General features: G+C 47.3%; 1 protein-coding gene across 2 annotated transcripts in view; it reads right to left on the bottom strand.

Annotated features, from left to right (window-relative positions):
• Window positions 1-17679, bottom strand: part of okr (DNA repair and recombination protein RAD54-like okr) — a 43240-nt gene that overhangs the window by 16176 nt on the left and 9385 nt on the right. For both annotated transcript variants that reach the window (XM_069327292.1, XM_069327293.1), the window contains 3 exons: window positions 17499-17652; window positions 5056-5254; window positions 1037-1243 (listed from right to left, as the gene is read on the bottom strand). In XM_069327292.1, coding sequence (XP_069183393.1) covers window positions 1037-1243; window positions 5056-5254; window positions 17499-17652 — 560 coding nt within the window. The remainder of the gene's footprint in view (window positions 1-1036; window positions 1244-5055; window positions 5255-17498; window positions 17653-17679) is intronic.

Below are 17679 nucleotides of genomic sequence, written 5' to 3'. Positions count from 1 at the left end.
GAAAATGAAGAAACGGCACTGTTTCAGTCCAGCCTTGACCATTATCAAGTCGTGTGATACAAAGACTGTGGTAGAGCAAACAATATAAGGTATGAGAGGAAGAAAGAGGAAGATAAAAATACAATGAAAGACAAGAATAACATGAAAGAAAAATAAGATGAAAGGTAAGAATAAGATGAAAGGAAAGAATAAGAGAAAAAGAAAGGAACAAGAAAAAGTAAGATTAAGAGAAGGAAGATTTAAAAGGAAAGGAAAGGAAAAAGAGGATAAATAAGAAAAAGTCTGAAAAATAGAAAGAAAAATAAAGAAAAGAAATCTGCATGAAGCCAAATAGTGAAGATAATGATACAGGACGGACAGAAACAGTGTCATTTCTTCATTTAAAATGAACAGATTAGCCCACTGTTATAGATTAGACAAGTTACTGCTGAGGAGGACAAAGAATACAGAGAACTACAAACTGGAAACATATGAACACTTGAAGTGGTTAGTAGAACTAGGGCCTTAATTCTTGCATGGTTGGCATCTAATCCCTGATGGTATAAGTGGTTGGGAGCCGTCCATTCCTTCTGATAGGACCTATCCCAGGTCCTATCTATTCCTTATATACCTTCCAATTGCCATACAGGTACAGTATAGCCAAAGTGACTTAGTGCTTTCTCCTGATAATAACCTTATCTCTCTCCTTGCTTCTTAAGACATGGTACTAATATTTGGAAGAAAGGAACAAAGGAAAGATGAAATATTACAACTTTAAACCTCATTAACCCCTGCACTGCGCACATGGTTTTGGTAAAAACTTCTTAGCGCAATTTTCAAGGACATATTTTTGCCGTTTTTATAAATATTCAGGTAAAGTTAATGTCAAAATGTTTCTAAACTCTACTATTTCCATTTCAAAACACAAAGAGTAATGAAAACATTAAAAAAAATTAAAATATAGCCTAATTAAAAAAATTGCACAACTCTCAGAGCACCTAAAGGCGCTTCGCGCAGTACAGTGGTTAACCACAGATCACGAATAATATGGACGTACGGCTAGAAGACGATATATGAAGCACTTCTTTTTTTGTCCGTCGCGCCACACTCGGGCCATGGCCTGGTCATCGTTGGCTGGATTCCAGTCGGGGTCAAACATTACTAGACGGTTGGCACCAATGAGGTTAAGGCCACATCCACCTGCTTTACTGCTCAACATGAAGATAAAGTCTCCTCCAGTCGGGTCATTAAACTTATCCACAATCTGGTCAAAGAGCACAATAATTTTAAAATAATAACAAACATGCTTTCATGCTCAATATAAACAGAATACAGCATACTGTATTATAAGAACTTAAGACCATAAGAATGAAGGCAACTGCAGAAGGCCTATTGGCCCATACAAGGCAGCTCCTACTTATATCCATCCAATCTCATTCATATATGCCTAACCTATGCTTGAAACCATCAAGGGGATCCTACTTGTATTATGTTACGTGGTAATTGGTTCCACAAATCAACAACCCTGTTGCCGAACCAGTATTTACCCAGGTCTTTCCTAAATCTAAACTTATCTAATTTATACCCATTGTTTTGTGTTCTGTCTTATGAATACTGATATTTTACTAAGGTAGTACTGTACTGATTACTCAATGTCTGGGACAGGAAGCCTGTTACTCTTTACCATTGTCCCACTAAGCCAACTACTGACCCTGATCAGGATGCAACCCCACAACATTGATCTAGCTCCTAGGTACCTATTTGCAGCTAGGTGAACATAAGCATCAAATGTAAGGAAACATGCCCAAACATCTCATTCAGCTCAGAAATCAAACCCGGTAGTTAGCCCAGGGGGACCTTGCTTGGCCTATGTACAGACATCCTGTCCCCAACATCAGGAACTAAAACAATATGTAGTAATAGGTGTTAATTTCCAAAATATGAATATTAACTATTTAAATATTTAATGCATAATTGTCATTATTATTTACCTACATTTCTTGCCTTTACACTTTGGCATTTTGATAACGCTAAAATGTGTCACCTATACTCAGAAAGTAATCATTCCGATGCGGCAAAAATGTGTCACCTGTACTCTGAAAGTGAACATATCGATGACGCTAAAATGTGTCACCTGTACTCTGAAAGTGAACATATCGATGACGCTAAAATGTGTCACCTGTACTCTGAAAGTGAACATATCGATGACGCTAAAATGTGTCACCTGTATGCTGAAAGTAATCATATTGATGATGCTAAAATGTGTCACCTGTACTCTGAAAGTAAACATTCCAATGATGGTAAAATGTATCACCTGTACTCTGAAAGTAAACATTCCAATGATGGTAAAATGTGTCACCTGTACTCTGAAAGTAAACATTCCAATGATGGTAAAATGTGTCACCTGTACTCTGAAAGTAAACATTCCAATGATGGTAAAATGTGTCACCTGTACTCTGAAAGTAAACATTCCAATGATGGTAAAATGTGTCACCTGTACTCTGAAAGTAAACATTTCGATGATGCTAAAATGTGCCATCCATCTTGAAATTCCCCAAAATCCCTATTTTATTTAATTTTATTTATTTATTTAGAGCACAGTATCAGGGGACTTATCAGGAATTAGCTTGGCCAACTCTCTATCACACAAAACAGTAACTGATCTGCTTGTGAGAATGTTCACTATATAATGGTGTATTTTGCAAATTACCTGTCAGAAAAGTATGAAATTTATATTTATTGTCTTTTCTACAGTGACATAACCAATAATGTGTGCACATTTCCACATGTTTTATTTTTATTCATGTTGTTAAACAAATGAGCAATGTTGAGAAATATGTGAGGAGTGTTGAAATGTACACAACAATTTGTATATTCAGCACCATCCCAAATTCTATTATCAAATCGCATTTGCACTTGCAAATGCGATTTGCATTTGCAAACATTATGACCACAAATTATCATTTATAATTATTTATCCATCCACTCATTTAGTGGATGAATGGGCTATTAATAGCCCATTAATAGGGATATTAATAGGGTATTAAAGGCATCAATACAAAATAGAACACGAAACAATGGTAGTCGTTTCTTACCCAATTGGGTAAGTTTAGTTTTAGGAAAGACCTGGGTAAATACTGGTTTGGTAACAGGGTTGTTGATTTGTAGAACCAATTACAGTGTATAATAATAGAAGCAGGAGCCCTTGATTGTTTTAAGCGTAGGTTAGACATATATATATGAATGAAATTGGGTGTACATAAATAGGAGCTGCCTTGTATGGGCCAATAGGCCTTCTGCAGTTACCTTCATTCTTATGTCTTATGTTTTAAATTCTATAAATTTAAAGTAAGCAAGAATAAACATTCTCGGTGTCGCTGCGTGGGACCTCGAGACACCCAGAACATTTACGGTTGGGAAAGAACTGACAGGTTAGAACGTTAATGTTAATTTCTACATGCATTAAATTAATCAGTTGCTTATATTTCAAGAGATCATTAAATAATGTTACACACATGTTTATTACATTCAGCTATGTGTCTCAATATAAATGTGTCTCATGTTTTGCACCAGTAAACACTGTCATATTGAATTATGTTGTGTATTATTATAGCACACTTGGATATTAAATACTGAACTGTAGTGTAATACACTCCGATATCAAACCTTATTGTACCATGATCACAGCATCAACACATTTTTCTTGGAAAGATATGTAATATACATAATGATAGCAGTCTAACATGTAATTTCTGTGTCAGTCAAACTGTACAGCATTTGTCAATATTCAACTGAAACAAAATTGGAACCTCGATTCAACGAACCTCTGGTTGGAACACACACTCAGATATGCTCACCCAATTTGATGAACAGGAAGTGGGGAATATGGACTTGCTTAGGATGTTGGGACCAAATTCACCAATGGAGGCAACATTACAAGAAATATAGTAGTTGGGAGATCATTAAGAATGAAAGCCATTGAGCATATTTAAAACCAAATTCTATGCTGCTTTTTTATTTCCAGTTGCAGAGGTTGTTGTTCAATAAAATATGGGCCCTTTTTCCTTTGAAAAGTAGCTTTCGAGAATTGGCTATGGGAAATTTGCTAGATGTGGTTCCATCAAGATTTGCTAAAAGTTCCAAACACATTTTTAATTATTTTTGTAGATGGGTACAACAATACAAGCAATAGTAAGGGTCCTTCAGGAAAGCCATTGAGATATTTAATATCAAATTCTATGGTTCATTTTAATTGAGGTTCCCTAGTTTTTGTTCACAAATATTGATCCTTTTTCCTTCGAAAATGAGGTTTCAAGGCTATGGCATGAGAAATATGCTAGATGTAATGAAATATCTTTACAGACAGGTTCTCTTGGTAGTTGTCCTTCATATGACAGGTTGAAATTAACATTTTGCTCAGTAACATCAGCTCAAAGAGCACAGGAAATACTAGGGTATGAATGGTAACTCTTAATATGCTTCCAATCATATTTTTGATGACTTTTGTGGATGGACTTAACATTATAAGAAACAAATGGAGACTTGGGAAAAGCTATTGAGAATATTTAAAACCAAATTCTATGGTTTGTTTTCATTTCAAGTTGGGAAAGTTTTCATTCACTCAGGTATGGCCCTGCTACCTTTTGAAATGAGTTTTGAGGCTGGGGACATGAGAAATGACCTAGATGAGGTAAACAAATTTTGGTAGTTGTCTATTATTGGTTGAAACAAAAATTTTGCTAAGTGAAATTAGCCCATAAGGCATGGGAAATGTACCCTGGAGGCATCTTCGGTTCTAACAAATCCCTCACTGCATTGAATTGGGTTTTGTTCCAAACAGTTCATTGAACCTGGGCTGTACTGTACTGTAGCTCACACTCACCGTGTGTTGTACGTCTCAAACCTTTTGTGTTAAGTTTTAAGCAAATATTTGTTATGCCATGTTCTACTCTCACCTTTCTTCTCATTCATACTTCCTAGCACCAATCATTTATCTTTTAAAAGAAGGGAAAATAACACTGAAAATCTCAATGAAGTGGGGGTCATGTCAGGGGAAACAGACAGGGAAACTCTCACCTTTGATCTTTTTTTAATAGACATGGACCCATCAAGACGAACATATGGGTAATTCCTCAGGGCGGCTAACTGCTGGAAGAGGTCAAGAGTCTGTGTATAGTTGGAAATAAGAACAACCTTGTCATCGCTTGAGCTACGAATCAGGGCAAGAAGCGTGTCCAAAACTGCAATTTTCCCAGATAACTCGGGCTTTAAATGTCTGAAATTACACAAAAGAATTTTTCTGTAGAGTACTGTAATGCTTACAAGGTAGAACTTTTTCACTACATAATACAAATTCAGTGTTGAATGTAATGAAACGTCATTTTCTGGGTTGAGCCCCATAGGCTCCCTGCCGCTAATGGACTGATATCCATTATATTAGTCTAGAGCATTAGTTAATAGGAGTACTTTGCCTACCGGGAACCACGAGCCAGAACCTGAGTTCCCTCAGAGAGGCGAAGGGAGCAATGGCTTATGAAACACTCCATTTTGTGAGAGTATAGTCATGTCTGCCATCGACCAGGGGTATCACCCAGAAAGGTAGGAGGACAACTACAAGCCCCAACTGGTAAAACATTGCAACCTAAGACTGAACAAACCCCAAGAACTCCTCCCAAGAGGAAACAACAAACAAGCAAATGTCCACTCAACCAATGCGCCTGCTCATTAGTGACCTCCCTAGTAGAGGGGAAGGAAGCCCCGCCCAGGCGTCCAAGCACTGACACAGGCAGTTCGTAGACTGAAAACAAGCCACAGACAAGAGGGAGGGAGGGTGGAAGGGAGCCTCTGGGGATATACCCAGAAATTGGCATTTCATTACATTCAACGCTGGATTTCTGGGGGAAGCCCCGTCAGCTCGCTGCAGCTAAATACAGTACCCACAGATAAGTAAAAAACCAGCATTGAATATAATGAAATGCCATTTTCAGGTTGAACCCTGGAGGCTCCATGGAGCTATCGGGCTAATGTGTGATATGGTCGACTGGGACATTAGCTATAGAGTTCGACCAACCAGGGACCACGAGCCAGAACCTGGCCCCTTCACAGAGGTTTCAGGAAGCAATGGCGCTGGCAACCCCCTCCCCTGTAGTTGGGGTTTTTCTTATCTGCCATCAACTGGAGTTAGGCACCCAGAAAGATAGGCATAACAAAACAAACCCCACATGCTAAGAAACTAACAACTAAAAACCAAAAAGGTAGGCAAAACTCCCTCCAATCCCAATTAAACTAGCAAACAAGCAAAGGTCACACTTCACTGTAGCGCCGCTTATCCGCACAGCCCTCTCCTTCCCGGGAGGGGAAGCCCCAGACCTCCCAGTGCCAGCTACTCAGGCTTTCAGTTCGAAAGCTAAGTATCAAAACAACTCGAAAATGTCGACCGCTGACTGGAGGGAGGGAGGTTGCCAGGAAGCCTCCAGGGCTCATCCAGAAAATAGTGTTTCATTACATTCAATGCTGGTTTCTGTGGGGAGCCCCTATGGCTCCCTGGAGCTACATACCCAAATACAGTATAAGGAAAAGAGGGACATACCCAGGAGGCGGCCACCACAAACTCCTCAACGAGAAGTCGAGACAACTGGCTGCAACCTGCGACCCCAAAGCAACAAAGGAATGCCCAGGAGCAGGAACGTTCAGCAAATAACGGGCGACTGGGACCCTGTTCGACCTCCAAAATCCCCGCACCCGAATATCAGCCCAAGACATGTTGCCAAACACGGCAGCCAAAGCAACAAACTTCCTAACGTCATGGGCATGAGGATAGACTGCAGGCTGGCTAAACTCAATAACCCTGCGGACGACCTGGGAGACCCAAGCCCTAGAACAGGGAAAGCGGATCAACCCGAAACGCATCCCCAGCCACCAAAGCCGAAGCGTGCAGATAACAGTGGAGAGCCGCAACCGGACACAACACATGATGCACCCCAGGCCTGGCCAACCAAGCATCAATGAGCCAAGGACCCATTCGGAAAGCAGCCGTCTCGTTCTTTGCCAGAAAAGAAGGAGGCAGCTGCAAACAAGCAAACCTACCACCAGGACTGAAAGAGCAGAAACCCCTGCATCAGAGGAGAGCATGAAGCTCCCCGACCCAACCCTCAGAGGCCAATGCCAACAAATACAGAGCCTTGGAAAAACAATCCTGAACCGAAGGGACACCACAAATCGAGGAGAGGAAGGATAGGAGAGCACCTTGTCTAAGGATCCTGCCTAAGCCTGGTTGATCAGTCCAGCAACCAAGAGGCCTGGTCAACGACCGGACCGCGGGGATGCTAAGCCCCGGAAGCACCTCAAGGTAACCTCAAGGTAAGGACCAGGATGGCTTAGGCGGCACATGAGCAGGCCAGAGGTGAAACAAAGCACGAGAAAGCTTATGGAACAGGGCCGATAAGATGTCCACCCCGAACGCAAGATAGAATGGCTCCACCAGTACTGCACTATACGAGGCGACAGTATTAGGCATCAAATGACGGTTTTGAAAAAAAACAAGAAAGAAAGGACAAGAAAACCCAATCCGAAATTAAAGACAACCTACAAAGAGAGAGAAAATGGCAAAAAGAACGCCAGAAAACTTCATACTGTCACCGAGATGAAGCTCTCAGGTGGAACACCATCAACGAAGCCACCTGATCACCATACAGATGGTGATAAACCTGCATCAAAAAAAAAAAACAGACACGAAGAGCAGAGGAGAAGACCGAACCAGCCACGTATTGAACTGGTCCGACCTGCTGAAAGAGGCGGAACTGCGGGGAAACACCCCGAGTTCGCACACCGAGTAATCAGCGCCTGAAACCAAGGCTGGGCCGGCCACCAAGGGTCCACGAGCACTACTCTCCCTGGGTAGGACTCCAACCGAGCTAGAACCCGAAGCAACAGCTGCACCGGGGGGAAAGAGGTACAGGTAACCCCACCTCGACCAGTAATGCCGAAAGGCGTTAATCGCGACCGCCTCGCAGTCGGGGAAAGGCGCCACATAGACCTAGAGATGCAGAGACTACGCCGACTCGAAGAGGTCCACTTCCAGGACTCGGTACATCTGGCAGAGCCAACAAAAGGAGTCGGCGTCGACCATCCATTCTGTGGACAGGGGAATGAACCAAGACAGGCTGTCTGCTAGGACGTTGGACACTCCCTGGATATGAACCGCATGGAGAGCCAAGAAACCAGCATGTGAGCCACTCAAAGTGACCAGCCCCAATGGGGCAAGGACCAAAGAGAACCCCTGCGGTTCAGGCAATGAATCACCGAGGAACATTCTAAATCAAGCCAAATGGTCAAACCCCAAGCAACCTGACCCCTCTAAAGCGAAAACCAGACTACCACGAACTCCCACACTGTGCTGTGAGCCCAATGGAAGGACGGACCCCACCATCCCTAGTTGGCCTGGTGAGCACTGGTCACAAAGCCCCAGACTAGAGACGACGCGTTCATGAACACATCGTGCGGGGGATTCGGGTAGGCGCCAAGGCACTGAACCCTGAAAACCCTAAAGAGGAAGCCTGCAATGCAGCAGCTGATGCAAGGCCCCTGGAGGACGAACCTAGCATTCACGAGAAAGGCAGAAGGGGGCGTCCCCGAAGGAACCAGAACAGGCGCCGAAGCCAAACCCGACCCAGCGGGTAGACCAGCAAAGCGAAGTTCAAACTCCCACACATCTGCTCGAGCAACCGCCGGGTGACCCGGGACCCCACCAGAAAAGGCCGAAGGTGGGATCACAGCCGCAGCAATGCCTCTGGAGGGAGAAACAAGGAAACAGTATGTGATTCCCAAATAAGACCCAGATAGGTCCAAACCTGTGACGGAACCAGATGGGACTTCCTCCAGTTCACCATGAACCTGAACCTGGCGAACTGGGAAAGAACCACACCCCTGATGAGCAGACAAGTGGATCAAATGGGAGCCCACACCAGTCAGTCGTCGAGGTAGGTCAGGACCCGAATCCTTAACAGACGCAGACGGGTCACCACGACCCGGGTAAGACGTGTGAATAAGGGAGGTCCCAGATTCAACCAAAAAGGAAGGCAACGAAAGCCCCACTACAAAACCTAACCAATCCCTGAACCCCAGATGAAAAGGAATATGCCAATAAGCGTCCTTGAGGTCCAGGGACACCATCCAGGCACCTGGCTCAAACAAAAGCAGGACTTGAGACAGAGTAGTCATACGAAAAAAGCGGCAAGGAATCCAGGGGTTCAGACAGGACAAGTCCAGAATGAACTGCAGATCTGTACAATCCCATTGTGGCGCTGGAAACAGGCGGGGAAACCCACCTGAGGGACGGGGTGATTTCAACCATGCCCAAGCTCACCCACTCCAAGATGACCCGACGAAGCACAGGGGGACCCCACCAGAAAAGTTTGGGGCTGGCGGGGCAGGCTGGCGCCTGCCCCGCCAGCCCCAAACCCCCCGAAGGAGGAGCCGCCCAACACTATCACAGGCTGGATTACACGACCGAAAACGGCCACAAATTATGGGACCAAGCATGAGCAAACCGAGCTAGCACCCCCCCCCCCTATTGCCCCTTCAACTGGGTTTGCGAAATGGCCGACATTCCCTTACGAGAAGTCGACCACCGAACAGAACGGGCAAACCGCGAAAGGGCCAACACCCCCTTACGAGAAGCCGACCACCAAACACAGCGATCATTGCGTCAATCAGACAACACCAGCTCCAAATGCAACGTCAGCTCAGAAGCTGGCACCAATGGCTCACCTTGACCTGTGGAACCCCGAACCCTGGCACAACCCCTTCGAGAAGGCCAAGAACGGCTGCCCTGGAGAACCAGCAAGTCCGACATAGGACGACAACTAGACGAAGTCGCCTGCAAAAACTGAATGACCGCAGCCTCCGCAAACAGCAATGGGCAAAATGGAGACGATAACCTAAGAGCCAGGGCCCAAGCAAATTTCTGAAAGGCTGAGCACAGCCTGACTGTACGCAAGGCGAGAAGCAAAGAACAGAGACACCGTCTCCTTCAGGATAGGCGCAAAGAGGCTTCAACAGTTTGGCCAACGCCCTAACCGCCGAGGACAGCACCCCAGACGAAGGCCCGGCACTCAACGCCTACACATCCTCCTCAAGCCAGGCAGAAGACAGCTCGAGAAAGGAAAAGAAGTGCAAGACCGAGGCCAAATGCCCACGGGTGCACAAATCCTCCGCAACCAAGGATGCCAAAAGGGGAAGGAACCTACATGTGCAGCTGCACAAGGACAGCATACCAAGAAAGCACAGGGGCAAATAAGCATGCATTAAGGCACTCAAACTCGCCCCCCCCCTAGGTAAACTGTAGAACGGTAGACGTTTCTCGCTATTCAAGTGTGCGGGACCAACAGAACCCATGCCACACCCCCAACGAAAAGAAAGGGCAGTCTGCTAGCCAGGAAGACTCTGAAACCTCTAAATGCACCCAAAACGGGGAAGAACCGAACTTAAAACGAGGACGGATCCATAATAGAGGCGGAATCCGGGTCTCGCAGGGGGGTATGCCACAAGAGCCTCCCGAACTTCCCCCGTGGAGATACGAGAGGCAGAAAACCTCTGGAAAGATGGGGCAGAGGTACCCAAAGGTGGCCCAGAACCAAACCCGGGAAGGAGCTGAACCCAAACCATACTCATACAGGGAAGGATAAGAAAACCCCTCCCCCTGCAACATCTTTGTGGGGCTTGAAGGCACTAGCACCTAAGCTGGGTCAAAGGGGGCTCAAGACCCCCAGGTCAACTCTTCCCCAGCCCCGAGATCCCCCAAGTCAGGACCCGGGGCAGAGCAGTCCTCCATACCCTCTACCCCCTGAGGAAAAGGCAAAGTCCAGGGGAAAGACTTGCAGGAAGGGGGGCCTGCTGGTGGGACCCAGAAGCCTTGGCAGAAGGAACCGGCTCAAATGCCTCCGCTCCTGACCCTAATGGGGCAGACCCCAAAGCTGCCAGAGTCTCATTACCAACTAAACCTCGCTCTGACTCCGGAACCCTCCCAAACCCTCATTTGGGAGCCGGAATTAGGGGGGGAAGATGTATGGGATGAACAACAGGGGAAGGACCAGGGAGCGTGGACTGAACCAAAGTAAAAGCAACTAACGCCCCCCCAGGTCCGAGTGTGACATTTGCTTGTTTGCTTGTTTCCTTGGAATTAAAGTGAGTTCTGCCTTCCTTTTCAGTCTTTAGTTGTTAGTTTATTAGCATGTGGGGTTTGTTTTGTCATGCCTACCTTTCTGGGTGCCTAACCCCAGTTGATAGAAGTTATGGAAAAACCCCAACCACAGGGAGGGGGGGTTTCCAGCACCATTTCTCCCTGAAACATCTATGAAGGGGCCAGGTTCTGGCTCGTGGTCCTTGGTAGGTTGAACTCCATAGCTAATGTCTCGGTTTATCATGTCACACAATAAGCTCGATAGCTCCAGGGAGCCGTAGGGGCTCCCCACAGAAAAGGCGCTTACCCGGGAGGCAATAGCACCGCATGCCTAAAGACGAAGACGGGACAACTGGCTGCAACTGACAGCCCAAGGCCACACAAGGCCGCTGGTGGCCCAGAATGTTCACAAAATAACAGGTGGACAAGACCCTGTTCAACCTCCAAAATCCCCGTGCCTGAATGTCAGCCCAAGACATGTCACCAAAAACTGCATCAAGAGCTGCAAACCCCTCGTGCCCATGGGTAGACTAAAGGCTGGCTAGATTTTGATAACCCTGCAGATGACCTGAGAGACCCGAACCCTGGAACAGGGAACAAGAGACACCGGATCTACCCAAAGCGTGTCCCCGGACACAGAACCCGAGGTGCGCAGATAACGGCGGAGAGCCATAACAGGACACAAAACATGATGCACCTCTGGCCTGACCAACTAAACATCAATAACCCACGGACCCCTCCGGAAGCCCACCGTCTCATTCTTCCCCAGAAAAGGAGATGGCTGCAAACAAACAAAACACCCCCTCCCCAGGGCCAAAGGAGCAGAAACCTCTGCGCCGGAGGAGAGCATTAAGCTCCCTAACCCTACCCCACAAAGGCTAAAGCCTCTGAGGGTCTAGAAGAAAGAAAAGAGAGCACCCGGTCCAAAGACCAGGATGGCTCAGGCGGCGCAAAAGCAGGCCGGAGGTGAAAAAATGCATGAGAGAGCTAGAAGAACAAAGCAGAAATGACATCCACCCAGAATGCAAGCTGGAGCGGCTCCGCCAACGCTGCACGATAAGAAGCGAAAGCATTTGGCATAAGATGCCAGTCTGAAAAAGCCAAGAGAAAAAGGACAAAACAATACGATCAGAAATGGATGACAATCTACGAAGGGAAAGGAAATGGCAAAAAGAATGCCAAGAGACTTCATACTGTCACTGAGAGGAAGACTGCAGGTGGGATGCCATCAGAGAAGCCACCTGATCACCATACAAATGGTGATACACTCACGTCAAAAACACCAAATACAAAGAGTGGAGGAGTTGGGCAAACCAGCAAGGTACCTCACTGGCCCAACCTGCTGAAAGAGGTGGAGCTGCAGAAAAACTCTCGGGTTCGGACACTGAGCAAGCAGCGCTTGAAACCAAGACTGGGCCGGCCACCATGGAGCCAGGAGAATCACTCGCACCTCGAAAGGATTCAAGCCGAGTGAAAACCCGAAGCAACAGCTAGACCGGGAAAACAAGGTAAAGGGACCCCCACCTCGACCAATCCAGTTGAAAAGCATCTACTGCGAAGGTTTCACAGTCAGGAAAGAACGCTACATACACTGGGCGGCACCGAAACCAAGCTGACACAAAGAGGCCCACGACCGGGCACACGAATGTCCAGCAAAGCCAACTGTAGGAGTCGGGGTCGACCGTCCACTCTGTGGACAGAGGAATGAACCAAAACGGGCCTTCCGCCAGAACCTTGGACGCCCCTCTCGGATGTGAATCGAATGGAGAGCACCCTGAGAACTCAGCAGATGAGCCATTGAAGTGACCAGCCCCAAAGACCCACGGACCAAAGTGACCCCCTCCCCTCCGGTTCAGACACTGAACCACTGGGGAGCGGCCCGAATGGAGCCAGATCACAGAGCCCCGAGCAAGCCGAATCCACTGTAGCGAGAGCCACACAACCGCGAAATCCCACACCGTGCTGTGAGCCCGACAGTATGACAAACCCTAATGACCCTGACCAGCCTGATGAGTACTGGTCATAAAACCCACGCCGAGGAACGAGGCATCCTTGAACACATTGAGCGAGGGAACATAGGTACCAAGGCACTGAACCCCGAAAAACCCAAAGAGGAAGCCAGAGATGCAGCAATTGACGCAAGGCCCAAGAGGGATGAACCCAGCGTTCGCAAGTGGCGGAAGGGACTGCTCCAAAAGAACCAGAACAGCCTCCGAAGCCAAACCCGACCCAGCGGGAAAACCAGCAAGGCGAAGTTCAGACACCCCGCACAGTTGCTTGAGCAACCGACGAGTAACCCAGGACCCCTCCAAGAACAGCCAAAGGCGGGACCGCAGCCGAAGCAACGCCGCAGGAGGGACACAGATGCTGTCTGAAAATTCCAGACCAGGCCCAGCTAAGTCTGAACATGGCACGGAACCCAATGTAACTTCCTTCAGTTTACCAGGAACCCAAACTCAACGAGCTGGGAAAGAATCAAATCCCTGGCGAGCAGACAAGCAGACTGGCTGGGAGCCCAGACCAACCAGTCGTCGAGGTAGGTCAACACCTGAACACCTAGCAGATGCAGACGGGCCACCATGACCTGGGTAAGACGCTTAAAAATGTGAGGTGACAGATTCAGCCCAAATGGAAGGCAGCAAAATCAGTAAGCCTGATGCCCACAGCACAAAACCTAACCAGTTCCTGAACTCTGGATGAATAGGAACATGCCAATACACATCCTTCAGGTCTAGGGACACCATCCAAGCATCCGGATCGAGAAGAAGGCCGAACCTGGAACAGAGTGGTCATCCGAAAGGAGGGGCAAGGAATCCAACAGTTCAGATGGGACAAGTTCAGAATGAACCGAAGAACTATGCCGTCCCTTTTCGGACCTGAAAACAAATGAGAAACCCACTTGAGGGACGAGGTCGTTTCGACTACGCCCAAGCATACTCACTCCAGGATGACCCGACAAAGCAATGGGGAGGAAGCCTGCCCCATCAGGCCCAAACCCCCCTAGAGGAGGAGGAGGAGCCGCCCAGTGCCACCAAAGACCAGAGGACACAACCCGAAACTCCCACGAATCAAGGGACTAAGCGAGGGGCAAACAGGGCCAGCTGCCCCCTACCCATCGCCCCGTCAATGGGGCGCCCTGCAAAATGGCCGATGCGACCCCCGAGAAACCGACCTCCGAACAGAGCGACCACGGCGCCAACCAAACGAAGAAGGTCCCGGAAGAGACGCTGGCGCAGCAGCTGGCACCAATGGCCCATCTTGAGCTATCGATGCCCGAGCCCTGGCACGACCACCCCAGAAAGAGCAAGAACGACCCCCAGAGCACCAACAAATCCGAAATAGGACGGCAACTTCAGCACGCCACCGCTAAAATCCAATTCACAATGTCCGTAGAAAACAACAACAGAGAGTCAAAAACTGAAGAGCCAGGCCCAAGTAGAGTCAAAAGAGAAGGCAAGAACAGCTTGTCGACACGCAAGGTGAGAGACAAATAACAGAGAAACCACCTCCTGAAGAATAGAAACAATCAGCTTCAGCAACGCCGCCGACAACTGAGACGCCGAGACCAGCTCCCCAGTCGAAGACCTGGCACTCAGCACCTCTACATCCTCTGCAAGCCAGTCCAAAGACAGCTCCTGAAGGCTACACCCAAGCTCACTAGAAAGTGCAGGGGCGTAAAGCATTCATTGAGGAACTCAAGAGAGCCCCCAAGAAAACCTGTAACACCAAGTAAACCTCACATCATTCAAGCACGCGGATACGACAAAAAACCAGGCAAAGCCCCCCCAGAGCAAAGAAAGGGCAGTCTGCAAGTCAAGAAGATCCAGGAAGACCCTAGGAACCACGTAATGCACCCAGTACAGGGAAGCAGAACAAAACTCAAAAGAGACCGCGTCCATAACAGAGGTAAAATCCGGGTCACGTAGGAGGTAGGTGCCAAGAGCCTTCCAAACATCCACAGGGGAACCCGAGAGGCAAAAAACCTCCAGAAAGACAAATCCGAAGAACCCAAAGGAACCCGGAAACGAACCTTGGGGGGGGTCACCCCCAAATTAAATTCATACATGGAAGGGGGATACGAAAACCCTGAACTCTGCAACAACCACCCATGCCCCGAAGGCACCAAAGCTCAGGCAGGCTCAAACAGGGCCCAAGAGCCCCAAAGCCAACTCTCCCCATGCCCCGGGAATCAACACCACAGGCCAAGAAGCAGAATCCACATCCATGCCCACTGCCCTGGAAGACAAGGGGTAGTCCAAGGGAAAACCCTCAAAGAAGGAGGGTCTGTTGGCAGGACCCAGAAACCTCGGTGGGAAAATCGAGCTCAACCACCTCCGTACCCGCATCGAACAGGGCAGCTCCAGAAGCCGCCCAAGCCGTGTCCCAAGTTAAACCCCCGCCCCGACTCCGAAACCCTCAGACGTTTGGGAGATGGGAACAGGGAAGAGGAGCAGGGCAAACCATACCCACTGAGAAAGAAATCAGGGGAACGGGTAAAAACAATGTTGAAGCCTGACATACGTCAGGCTGCGAGCAGCCGCATCCAACAGCCTGGTTGATCAGTCCGGCAACCAGGAGGCCTGGTCGACGACCGGGCCGCGGGGACACTAAGCCCCGGAAGCACCTCAAGGTAACCTCAAGGTAAGCTACTAGCATCACCAATTCTGGGTCCCTAAAACCAAAATAAGGCAGCTCTGGGGCATCCGAGCAGGCAACAAACTGGCGTGTTGCAACAACAAAAATCTACCATGCAATGCAGCCGCTGCCTGACCCCTAAGATCTTATGAAAAAGAATGGGTAATGTGAATGACGAGCAGGGAACAAATCCCACACGACTCCGGGTCCTAGGTGTCACCAACCCAACAAGCAGCATGACGGAGGCAGAACAGATGATCGTCACCCTGAGACAAGTGCAACGAACAACATTCAAACTCACACAAAGCGAGTGGGGACTTGGAAGACATATCTATAGAGCCCCAAGGAATTTTCCAGGCCCCGCAGGAGTAGGAATCCCGATGGAGAGCCCAGGCACAGTTGTAACTAAAGCCGGTTGAACCCCATCTAATACCGGGCAAACGAATCCAAGGACGCTGTGCGTGCAGCCTCGAGAGGTCAAGAGGAGGCTCACCAAACTCAACCTAAGCAAACCTAATCAAAAGCTAGGCAGACCTCTTCCAGGAAATAAAAAGAAAAACTTAACAACCTTTGAAAATACACCACAAACAACCAGAGGCCAGAGAGAGACATGGCTGCCGCGATTATGCTAGCTGCGCAAAACACAGTGTGCCCCAGCCAACAACACTCCCTACCCAGGGCCAGATGGAGAGCCCCACGACCTGTGCTAAACCCCAAGGGCGAGATTAATGACAAGCGATACCAACCTCAAAAGGGAGTACAATCCCGAACGTCCCAGGGAAGAAAACCCTGAACACGCAAAGGCAGTACCTACCGGGCACCCAGGGAAGGTAACCCTAGACGCATGCAGCCTGAGTACTTCTTGCAACACCTAGACACCGCACAATAGATACACACACAGCTGACAGGCCTTCTGCAACTGCATAGGGTAAAATCCAGCAATGCATTTTCTGTAAATAGGCCACTCGGTCACACACTGATAATATCCCACTCCCCTGGGACATAGCACACTCCAGCTACAGCCAGTTTGACTTTCCATCACTGGACACAACTGGAATATTTTATAAATCCCCCTCCAGGCCACAACATAATGACCGATGCTGAATAATTCTCAATATAAACATCTCTGAATGACCATCAGAAGGTACTTTCCTCTGTACTCAAAATTTATTTCAAGCAATACCTGAAATTATGAAGATCACAAAATACATAAAGAGCTATGGGTTACCTGTGGATGAAACTATCATCCACAGGTAACCTATAAGCAGTATACATCATTTCGATTTCTGTATTCAAGTCATCTGACAATAATCTTCTTGATTCACTATGATTTAGATTTTTAAATGAATACAAATACACTATTCTAGTATTTCCAGCTAATGAATTTGGCAGATATAGTCCGTTGTGTCAGAATGTATAGTACAAACATGAACATCGATCACTAACACAGCTTATAGTGTCAAAGAACGTACAACTACATTTAAATTATTTGCTGAAGAATTTTGTTTGCTAGGTAATATGCAACAGTTATCATATACAGGGCATCTTCATAGTCAAATAAAAGAATTAATATGAAATAAATAAGGCTTGCTCAAGAAAATATTACTAATGGAAATAATAAAGATGAAGCTGTAAGATGTACAATAAAGTTGGTATAAAGGATTACAACATCTATGGGTATGAACTAAATAACCAGACAACTAACTTGGGATTATGCCCTGGTGGATATAAGCTGTCCAGCTCTCCATACCCAGGTTCGCGTGCCTTCACCTTCTCCCACAGCAAATCAGGATGATTACACAGCTTTTTCATGCTGGTGATCGCAGCTAATGCGGTGTTGCCGAGCCGACCATCAACGCCTATAAAAGAATGAAAACTTAACAGCA

This window comes from Procambarus clarkii, chromosome 19 (assembly GCF_040958095.1).
Source record: "Procambarus clarkii isolate CNS0578487 chromosome 19, FALCON_Pclarkii_2.0, whole genome shotgun sequence".
Classification (NCBI taxonomy): Eukaryota; Metazoa; Arthropoda; class Malacostraca; order Decapoda; family Cambaridae; genus Procambarus; species Procambarus clarkii.
The sequence above is the reverse complement of the archived record's forward strand: the minus strand, read 5'-3'. Positions and strand labels throughout refer to the sequence as shown.